At 41.4% G+C, this 11,614-nt stretch overlaps 1 protein-coding gene across 1 annotated transcript; it reads right to left on the bottom strand.

Annotated features, from left to right (window-relative positions):
• Positions 1-681: 681 nt before the first annotated feature.
• LOC108519881 (mamu class II histocompatibility antigen, DR alpha chain) lies at positions 682-5,810 on the bottom strand. The gene is made up of 5 exons (XM_017859155.1): positions 5,622-5,810; positions 2,984-3,229; positions 2,213-2,494; positions 1,758-1,923; positions 682-1,086 (listed from the first exon to the last, which is right to left on the bottom strand). The coding sequence occupies exons 1-4, from the start codon at positions 5,701-5,703 to the stop codon at positions 1,769-1,771; spliced, it is 765 nt and encodes a 254-aa protein (XP_017714644.1). The 5' UTR covers positions 5,704-5,810; the 3' UTR covers positions 682-1,086; positions 1,758-1,768.
• Positions 5,811-11,614: the final 5,804 nt, after the last annotated feature.

Genomic DNA, 11,614 nt, shown 5'->3' with positions numbered 1-11,614 from the left:
TAAGTATCAAGTCATAGCTTTATGGACAAATGAGAAATAGTTCATTGTGTTTCAAATATTCTCTCCTCTCATCTTAATGTCATATTTTTCTTCCCAACCCCAAATTTCACTCAGCCTTTTCACTCAAAGACACATCTTCAAATATAAGACGGTTTCAAGAATCAGTCAGACTACTCTCCCAGTAATAAAACAGCCATCTGAAACTATGTCTAACAGAATGGGTAAGGCCAATCTTCACTGTACAATCTTTTTGCTCATTAAGTCTGGAATGAACAACATTGATGTGTAAAATCCTGTAATGTTTGTGGACCCTCCTCTCTTCCTTCTCCCCATTCTAACCGCATCTGCTCCCCTCCATCCCATGCATTCTGAGTCCATACCTTAGAGTTTCAGATTCACTCTACTGAAGATACAGTTATGTCATTGCTCAGTAGAGCTCTCCCAACAAACCAACCCCACTTCAGGTTTTCCTGAAGGACTAGACCACAACAAGGGGGCTGCCTGCAGATGCACAAAATGAGACCAAGCCCAAATGAACTGATGAATATGTCTGATGAATTCCAGAATTTATAAGATAAATTCAACATTCAGATATTTTACCAGGAAAGGATCACATATATTTCCCAGCACCAACTCCCCACTCCCCACCGCCACCCAAAGAACTGGCTTAAACACCAAAAATTCCACCCAAGATCATCAAAATCATTTATTGGGTTCAGAAAAAATCACAGTTTGAGGAAACCTTAAACAAAAAGTACACAAGAGATGCCCCCATGGGATGTTCAGAAAGTTCCATAGCCGAGACAGTCTTCAGTATGTTTTATTCCAGAGGCGTTGCATGGTGATAATAAAATGTGGGAAATAGAGGAAAATAGATAGAGGAAAAGGCAATAGACAGGGAAGTCAGCTAGATGTTAGAGTATGGAGCAATCGAGGAGGCATAACCACACTTGGGGTGGCTATAGAGCTGGAAAATGCTGAAGATGACTGCTTTCACTGAGGTCAAGGACTGGAATATTGCCAGCTTTGTAAAGTCATTAAAGCAGAAGTTTCTTCAGTGATCTTCTCTCTAAGAAACACCATCACCTATAGCAAGACACACATAGTTACTAAGGAGTTTAAGATGAGTTCTGAGCTCTTTGCTTCAGATTCCTTCCTCTTCTCTCTTAATCCTTTGACTTTGCAAAATCTTTCAATGTTCATCTAACCTTTCCAACCTGAAGTAACTGTATACCCTACTCTCCATCTGAACATAATAAGCAACCATGCTTTACCATTTTTTAGAGTTTCTGATACTACATTTGAGACTAAAGGAGCAAAAGCAGGCATTGGCCTCTAAAAGATTCCCATTTCATGCAATGAATCTACCCTAAACCCAAAGGAGCCAGGATCTGGAAATGCTTCTGAACTGATGACCTGCCTCATGAAATACAAGCTAGGATGTGCCCAAATCTTGAGGCTTATTTTTCTAGATCCCTAGACTCAGTATTCTAGTGTGAAACAATGGTTTTAGGTTCTGGAGATGATTTCTAAGACCGGAGCCATGACTGAGGTGCCCATCTATGGAAAGGGATGACAGATCCTGAAGCTTTGGGATACCAGATGATACCAGTATCTGATTCGTTCTAGCAAAGAGAAATCAAGAGCCACATCTGTTCCTACCTTGTCTCTTAAATGCATTACATTTCCTTTTCCCACCCTGTTTTCCTCCCTCAGATACCTCCATATATGTCTTCCTCTGGCCACACCTAACCCACCTGCATATGTCTCACAGAGGCCCCCTGCGTTCTGCAGCATTGCTTTTGCGCACACCCTTGATGATGAAGACGGTCCCAACAATGATGCCCACCAGACCCACAATCAGGCCCAGGGCACACACCACGTTCTCTTTAGTCTCTGGGAGAGGGCTTGGTGCATCAAACTCTGGGGGGAAATAAGGCAGAGTACATGGTAATGAGTGTGGGAAGAAGTAACACTCAGAATCAAATGTAGGGTACTTCATAAAGAGAAAAGTTATTCATAGATGAAAGAAGAGGAAGACAGAATGATGTGTTGAGAGAATTACAGATTAAAAAGAGGAGGAAGCTGGGCAGTAGGAGAAGACAGTTATATTAATTGTAGCAGGTATTATGAAACAGTTAGAACACCGAATTTCACACAAGCATCATAGGAGGAAACCTTGAAATAAAGGAGATTGAGTGATGGTCCATACCCCAGTGCTTGAGAAGCGGCGCATCCAAGCCCCAGTGCTCCACCTTGCAGTCATAAATGTCTTCAGTTGAGGGCAGGAAGGGGAGATAGTGGAACTTCCGGAAAAGGTGGTCTTCCCTGGGCAGGAAGACTGTCTCTGACACTCCTGTGGTGACAGGTTTTCCATTTTGAAGCCATGTAACATTGACCACTGGTGGAGAGAACTTGTCGATGAAACAGATGAGGACGTTGGGCTCTCCCAGTTCCACAGGGCTGTTTGTGAGCACAGTTACCTCTGGAGGTACTGGAGGACACATGACAGACATGACAGAAATCAGCCATCACTGCTTAGGCTCACCCCTCTCCCTCCCATGCTGAATTGTGGTACAAACCTGTCTAAAAACCCTAAAGCTGAAAAAGTAGTTGAAATTGTGCCCTGAGAAGTCTATGTCACATCCTCAGATAATCTCTGAGCGCCCCTCCTCCCCAAGAAATTGAGCCAATATTGAGGTATAAGATATCCAAGGACTTCCCTTCTGGCTCCCCCAGCATGAACTCAGGGCAATGACTTCGTAGAGACCATGGATGACAGAGACAAGACTTGAGCACATCAAGATAGGAACAAACCCATAAAGTTCTCAGACCTCTGGCTATAAGAATTTGGGGCTTGTTGATGGCAAAGTTAGGCCCCTCAGAGGGAAAATCAGTTACAATAATCTAACACAAAGAGTTGAAGCATCTACTTTCAAACTATGGATTCCCATGTCCAGGAGTGCAGCAGAGAGGGAGGTACCATTGGTGATCGGAGTATTGTTGGAGCGCTTTGTCATGATTTCCAGGTTGGCTTTGTCCACAGCTATGTTGGCCAATGCACCTTGAGCCTCAAAGCTGGCAAATCGTCCAAATTCTTCAAGCCGCCAGACCGTCTCCTTCTTTGCCATATCCACGTGGAAAATCTCATCACCATCAAAGTCAAACATAAACTCTCCTGATTGGTCAGGGTTCAGATAGAACTCAGCCTGGATGATCACGTGTTCTTCTGAAAGGCAAGAAAGGGAGAGAGTTGGGTGGGGGAAATCAGGAGAGAGAAATGAATAACCCACATACATGTAGGCAGGAAGTGGTGGAGAGACATTGGGCCAAGAGGAATGAAAGAATGATGGCGAGTAGGGATGAGTGACAAGACAAGCTCTGGGTGAAGGACATGCTGTTGAACAAAGCTGGGAGGCGAGAAACGAGAAGGACTGGTTATAAAGAGAGTGGATTGAAGGAAATGAGGGCTAAAGAACCCAGAGTCTTGTGAAGCTGTTGCTTGGCTTCATGTTACTAGCTGAGAAATTATTTTCTTTTTAGAAATCCAGCAGTAGCCCCTAAAGAGCAATGTTCTCCACTCTCTTTATCCAGGCGTTAATACACTTAGGCCAGAATTCCAGAGCATCTCTTTCTCAAAACATTGTCCTCTAAGAAGAGAGAAACGCTGTTTGAAAGGTTAGGTTTTAAACTCTAGGATCAAAGAAAATCTTGAATTCTTATTCAGCAACTTACCTAGTTATCCTGAGCAGATTATTCTACCTATTTATGCGTAATTTTCCTATTATGTAGTCCTGCTGTGGTTTTGGTCCTGTCAGGGGTTTGTTTTTAAGATTAAATTAGATAAGGTAATTTCTTAATACATCAACAAGCCTGTAACAAGTACCGTTTACATTTTAGAGTCAGAAGCTTCTTTTTATTTAAGGGCCAAATCCATGGAAAATATAACTGGGGACTGAAGTGCTCCAAAAATTAAGACTGAGACCTTGTAGTGTCATAGAGCCCCTGCTTCCCTGCATCCAACCCACACGGTGGTTACCTCTATGAGAAGGGTCACGTTTGCATTGACCTTGGCAATTCCACCTTTTATCTTAATGCTCCTTAAATTGGGACTGTTATTATGGAACATGTTCTATTATGATTGACACTGAGAATAACCAACACCAAGGGAATAATGAACATGAAAAAAGAAAGCTACGCTTGGAAAGTATGCTGCCTCTGTGGAGTGTGTCGATCAGTGGGAGATTTTTTCTCTCCTTAGTCTTCAAAAATAAGGTGAGATATTTTGTTTTGGTTTGGTTTGGTTTGTTTGAGTCTTGCTCTGTCACCAGGTTGGAGTGCAGTGGCATGATCTCAGCTCACTGCAACCTCCACCTCCCAGGTTCAAGTGATCTTCCTGCCTCAGCCTCCTGAGTGGCTGGGACTACAGGCATGCGCCACCACACTCAGCTAATATTTTGTATTTTAGTAGAGACGGGATTTCACCATGTTGGCCAGGATGGTCTCTATCTCTTGACCTCGTGATCCGCCCACCTCGGCCTCCCTAAGTGCTGGGATTACAGGTATGATCCACCGTGCCTGGGCAAAGTGAGAGATTTTAATGTTTGACTATGTATTGATAAACCTAGGAATTTATTTACCATTTGCATCGATGCAAACACACACAAATATACTAGCTGCCTCTTTACAAACCAAGGGAAGAGCCTCTATCTTTCCAGGTAAGAATCCCTATGTATGGCTCTTTTTGGGCAATAGAAATCTACAATTGCCACTATGGGTATGGGAGCTGGGTTATTACTTTGCTTATTTGAAGTCTACTTGACACCTTCTGTGGGGGTCACTCTGGGTGAAGAATACTTTTCTACAGTATGTCTTTACGATAGCACGAATGTTGCCCTGGAGATGAAAGAGAGTAATATCAGATTCCCCACTTCCTTACTTATTTTTCTACTATCTTGGAAATATTACTAAGTTAACATGATATAAGATCTACTGTACCATGGAGATGGGAAGGCAGGGAATGGTTATCACAGTCCCATGGGGCAACTCATATCAGCATCCCTTCCCTGCCCTTTTCCTGAAGTAAATTGTTGTTTTCTGATGGCTTTTCCTTCTAGTAACCTTCAACACAATATAAGTGCTCAATATATACTGAGAGGATTTACACTCCAAAAAATAACTACTGTATCATGTATTCAGGTAAGAACAGGGCTAATAACTTTTCTTTTTTTTTTTTTTTCATTGAATTCTAGAAAACTATGTGTGGTTTTAGTTTTAATTTTACTAATTTTCCAGAAAGAATAATTAAGGCCCAGAGATATAACTTGTTAATGCTTGCCAGAAAAAATTCTTCCTCCCCCACCCCAGCTTGGCTTGTAGCAGGACTGTGCTATTCATCAACACACAACTCAGTTTTGATCCTCTAAACCAAATTTGACTTAATTCAATTTGTGTTGAGGGAAGAACTCCACCAAATCACAATTTGTTATACTTTCTGTCTAGACTACATAATACCTGTCACACTTTTCTTTCACCCCACACATTATCTTCCAAATGTCCATAGGTCATTTCTCCAATGCTTCATAGTCTATTGTCCCAGATTTTATTCCCTCAGCACCTACCTTTGATAGCCCATGATTCCTGAGCGCTCATCAGCACAGCTATGATGAAAAATCCTAGCACGGGGACTCCACTTACGGCCATTTTCTTCTTGGGTGCTCTGTTGGGAGTCAGTAGAGCTCAGGGGTGAGGCAGAACAGACAAGAATTAAAGAAAAGAGAATGGGGTGTAATAGAGTCTGACTATTAAAATGCAAATCAATTACGCATTGGCCAATCAGAAAAATATTTTGAGATGACGCATCTGTTGCTAAGGGAAGGGTTCTTGCAAAGGGTCCAGGATGCAAGATACTCAGTTCATTGGATAAAGAAGTAAAGTTCTTCATCAAACAGGACAACAACAACAGATCAAGTATTTAAGAACGTTGGTCAATCACGGACAGACTCTTTAATCCCAGTCTGAGTTCTAGACAGGGATATTCCTGAAGCACATTAGTGAGAATAGAATCAATGGAAACACCTAAAGTGAGAGCTAAATACAGATCATATGTCTGTGCCATGACAGCTGGAGAGTTGGCATAAGGGACAATAAATTACCCAAATAGAAGGTATATTGTCAGGCCATGGAGAATGTCTGAATTTTGGCAGTACTGAGGACATAGCTTCACTAAAGAAGCTCTTTCATGTTTCTTGGAGTCATCAACTTCAAGGTGACCAACTCAGGCCAAAAGCTTGGGTTGGCTGCCATTGTGCCTCATTTAGAGAAAATCAGAGGATAAACTCTTAGGTTCAACAGTCTCAACACTGGAGAAGGATGGAAGGCTATATCTTGAAACACAAGAAGTAGTTAGTGGAAATAGTGGGCTATAAAGGAGCTACCTTCTTCTCATCTCTGCCACCTTAAATATGACAAGAGATTGGAGTTGACTAATGGACACACCTCATTTGAGGATTCAGGCCAATGAATATGAGAGGGTATAGTGGGCAAAGCCTATTCTTTTCTTTTCTTTTTTTTTTTTTTAGACAGAGTCTCGCTCTGTCTCCCAGGTTGGAATCAGTGGCGTGATCTCAGCTCATTGCAATTTCCACCTCCTGGGTTCAAGTGATTCTCCTGCCTCAGCCTCCTGAGTAGCTGGCAGTACAGGCGCCAACCACCACGCCCAGCTAATTTTTGTATTTTTAGTAGAGACAGGGTTTCACCATGTTGGTCAGGCTGGTCTCAAACTCATGACCTTGTGATTTGCCTGCCTTGGCCTCGCAAAGTACTGGGATTACAGGCATGAGCCACCGCACCTGGCTGACAAAGCCTATTCTATTGGGAACATTAGAGATAATAACCCACAGAAGGACTTTAATATTCCTTCCCTCATGTCATAAGATTATGAAAGTTTTTCTCTTGTCATATGATTATTAAAGATCTGCTCTAAAGAGTATATTTTGATGTTCAACATAGACAGTCCTGAAAATTAAGAGACTTCGACTCTCATGTTGCTGAAAATACAATGTTATGAAAAGGAAAATGTTAAGTTCTTTCCATAGAAAGGACTGGAATACAAATACTTCCATGAAGAGTGACCTGGCAGTGAGGGAGCCTATCGGATAGTAAGTCCACTGTTCAACATCAGTCATGACACATCTGCTTAGGGTGGATTTTCCACACTGTTGTGCTGAGGTCTTATCCTGCCATGCAGCCGTTCTCACAAGTTATGAACACAAATATTCTATACTTTACTGATTATCTGATCACATCAAAGGGCTCTGAACACACTGTGACATTAACTCCTAGATCACTAGAAAGAGACCCACAGTACGGTCTCTCCTGTAATTTTTCAGGAATACCTTTCCTGAAAGGTAAACAGTCAGGAGAATGGGCCAGATGATAGCCTATGGTATCAGTCTATGCTGAGAGTCTGATCGTATGATTTAAGCTTGTCATCTCCTCTTTTAGAGGCAAAACCATGTATAATTTTCTATGTCTGCCCTTTGCTGGCTGCCATAATGCCTCGTTCTTAAATGGTGCTTAAGAAAAACATGGTAAACTCAAAGACATTTCATCTATCATGACAGCACCTTCAACCCAAGTTGTTGCTCAGCAACTTATGACACTGTTTAGTCCTAAAACACTGATTGGTTCTTCTTGTGAGATTACCAAATTTGGGAGACTTGAGAAATGACTTTCAGTTCCCTTTCTCTGTGATAGGAGAGAAGTTCCTATTTGGACGGTGCTCATGGTTCTCCGTTTTCTTTCAAACTCTAATTTCCTGTGTGTTTGAGGGAATTTCCAAAGGCACCTGAATGAGGACTTCTTGGTGATATTAAATGGGGAGGAGCCGCTGTAGCCATGAGAATTCAGTCAAGAAACAGGAATCCCTGTAAGCAGTCTAAGCAGAACTGAATGTACTACAGGGAATTAGCCCTTAAAACTGTTAGGGGGTCTAGAAGAGCACAAGTCAGTGCAGACCCCTAACTTTAAAAGATCAGGAACCCCTAGGAAGCCTTTGCTGATGTTGCAGATCCTCTAGCGCCCCTAGGAGTAAATGTCTTTAGGATACAAGGCTGCTGCCAAAACTCACATCTGTGAAGCCTGTCCCTGAGATGGCTGTGGCCTAACTTCCACCTCCCAAATCTCATGATACTGAGTTTCACTGGAGAAATGTATTCCACATTCAGAAACCTGGGGCAGAACAAACCTGGGAGAAGTAATATTCTTACTTCTATTCCTTAAGATATGGACAGGACCAGAGAAGGAAATGAAAATTTTACAAAAATTACTAAATACACATATGTGTGTCTGTGTTTGTGTGTATATCCACCACAGATCACTCTGGTTCTCCCCACAGTGCCAAGTCTAAATCCAGAGGACACATTCTTCTGGAGAAATAGGTTAGGGCTTTCACACTGGGCCCAGATCAAGCCTGGGACCTCAATACTTCATTTGTTTGTGTCGTTTGAGTTCTGAGAACCTCCAGCCTCTTCTTTTAGCTTCCCTTCCACCACCCCCTACCCCCTTTTCCTTCTGCACTAAGGGTCTCCATAGTGTTTTTCCCCTACTAAGGACTTCCTGCCAGAGGTGCTGAGGGAATATTGATCTAGGTATTTCCTTCTCAATTCACTACATAAGACATTTTTCTTGTGTCACTTCTTCGCATCCTGAGAGGTCGCAGAAGCTGGTCTGCAGGAATAGATCCCTATTAGAATAAAAACTGTGAACTGTTGATATCAACAAGTGCACTAGGACATTAACAAATGTGCTGGGGCAATGGGTTAATGGGCCTTCCTAGAATGTCCTGTGTTAACAGAGGGATCCATGATGACTGGACTCATCTTTAACCTGGGAGGATGGCAGTTTGAGTTTGATTCATTCTCTCTTCACCTTTACCTGAAACCTGATGCTTTAAAGACCAGAGTTATCTTTATACAGACCTCCTGGGGTGTGAAATGACCCCGCTTTACTTGAGTAGTCTTTGTAAATTAGAAAATGCAGGTAGGGGTGTGTGTGTGTGTGTGTGTGTACGTGCATATGTTTAGAAATTTCGAATCCATGTCTCAGAATATTTTCCTGCCGGCCAACTACAAGTTTCATTGCTATAACTTGAGCATCTATAGTCAGATTGTTCTATAATTCTCTGTGTTCTTATCTGTTCTAAATGGCACAAGCTAAGCCTTATAATTGGGAGAGTCTGAAGGAAAAGATTAGCTTGACCAATCACCAAAGAAGCCTCAGGGTGGTTGTCTCTAACAGCTGCCCCTATATGGCCAGTCCATGGCTTGATTCACTCACTCAGCACCTCCTGTTCCTTAGAAATTCTGGCAATTTGTTTTCAGAGTTCCTTCCATTTCTATCACCTTGGCCACTTCAAAACCAGCACAGAGAATTAGGATATAGGACATTCTGATGCTCTCATCTTCTCATCTTCTGAAAAAAATGCATCCTCTCACCTGTGAATCCTTTCTTAGCTATTCTTCCAGGAATAGGGAATGATTTTACTCAACCATCCATGTAAAACATAGTCCAGAAACTTCATTTAAATATTATGTTCTGTTTCATCAGTAAACTATGGAATCTCATCAAGGTCAGAATGATTTTATAGAATTCAGATGTGTTTGTATGCACACGTGTGTGTGTGTGTGTGTGTGTGTGTGTGTGTGTGTGCTGAAGGAGGAGAATTAGGAAAGTATCAATTTCAATCAATCTAATTCATATAACTTTTAAAATTTACTGACTAATTCTTTAAATACTATGTGATCATACTCTTTATTCAAGGTACTTTCTTTTGTTTATTTTTAAAAACATCTGAAGCATACAAATGTAATTGCTAGGTTGGAAAAGCACTAAATGGAATCCTTAAATCAAACAAAAACTCATTGTGTCTGCTATTGCCCCGTTAGATAATTTCATTAGAGATGCTACTCCCCTGTGCTTGGGTAGGAATTATAGCATACTTCATGAATTATTTGCTCGATTCTAATTAATATGCTATTCTACAATTCCCTTAAATTGCACAAGTATATCTTAGTTCAGCAATTAGATTGTTTGGTACTATATAATAATTGAAAGTCCCAACTTGATTTAAGATAAATCTTTTTCTATCTCTGTGTAAATTGTTGCAGTCAGGAGTGACTGTGGTTCTCCTTCCTTCTAACATTCTACTGGCACTTTGAGGCCATAGCCCATCTAGGGCAGGTTCAGGGAAGGGGAGGAAGAGAAAAAGACCGGAAATGTCTTACTGAAAATGAAATATTTGTGTTCTCTGAGCCTGGGTGACGTTCCAAGTAAAGCTTTTCTCTTGTGCAAGGTTTGGTAGGCTCCTCAGATTCTCTCACGGCCCATGCCTGGTGTGTAGGGAATACTACAACATCCTTTGTGTCCACAAACTCCGGGAGTGTGACCATTCCCAATGCATCACTGTTTCAAGATCCAATACCGACTAGTCCATATACCCTGCTCTTTAGGATTCTGATGGGAGCAGAAGCCAATTCCATCATCTTCAACCACCCAACTTCGTATTAAGCAGAGGAAACTCTTGGTCCCCCTAGAAAACAGTTTCACTAAATTCCAGGCAGGTAAGTTGGTCCCTTTCCCATATACATTGGGAGTAGATGATAGACTTCACAGTAAAGAGCAGATCTATTCAAGGATATCACAAATCTGCTTCATCCTACACTCTCTGACCACTATTTGGTCAGTAGAGAGACAATAACAGAAAACTATTTTTCCCATCATTCCTTATTTATTTATTTATTTGTTTTATTATACTTTAAGTTTCTGGGATACATGTGCAGAACATGCAGGTTTGTTACATAGGTATACATGTGCCATGGTGGTTTGCTGCTCCCATCAACCCGTCTTCTAGGTTTTAAGCTCCTCAAGCACTAGGAATTTGTCTTAATGCTCTCCCTCCCTTTGCCCCTCACCCCCCAATAGGCCCCTGTGTCCATGTGTTCTCATTGTTCAACTCCCACTTATGAGTGAGAAAATTCAGCATTTGATTTTCTGTTCCTGTGTTATTTTGCTGAGAATGATGGTTTCCAGCTTCATCCATGTCCCTGCAAAGGACATGAACTCGTTCTTTTTCATGGCTGCATAGTATTCCATGGCGTATATGTGCCACATTTCTTTATCCACTCTATCATTGAAGTGTTTTCCCCATCATTTCTTTATGAATTCTGCAAAAGAGGTGAAGAACAGTCTCACATGTCCATAAAGAGATATCTGTGTTAATGGCCTCTTAGCTGATACTGAGGAAAGACCACAAACATTAAAAACAAAACAACAAACATATGAAAAAGTATAAATCATGGTCATTGTCTGTTACTGGTCACATAGACATAATTATAACATAGTTTAGGAAATGGAGGCAGAACTGGCCATTTAAGCTGTGTTTCCTAGTCCAGTTTTCTTACAAGATAATGGAGAAGAGTATGCATACAACATGCTTTTTGTTAGATTAAGCATCACTCTGTTAAGGAATAAATCTGAGTTACTTTCAACCACTTTTAAGGATCCTGCTCTTTTTCCCAAAGGAAAATTGATATTTGAGGTCTCAGTAAGTTCC

This window comes from Rhinopithecus bieti, unplaced genomic scaffold, assembly GCF_001698545.2.
Source record: "Rhinopithecus bieti isolate Rb0 unplaced genomic scaffold, ASM169854v2 scaffold_49936, whole genome shotgun sequence".
Taxonomy (NCBI): Eukaryota; Metazoa; Chordata; class Mammalia; order Primates; family Cercopithecidae; genus Rhinopithecus; species Rhinopithecus bieti.
This window is presented reverse-complemented; position numbering and strand designations above follow the sequence as displayed.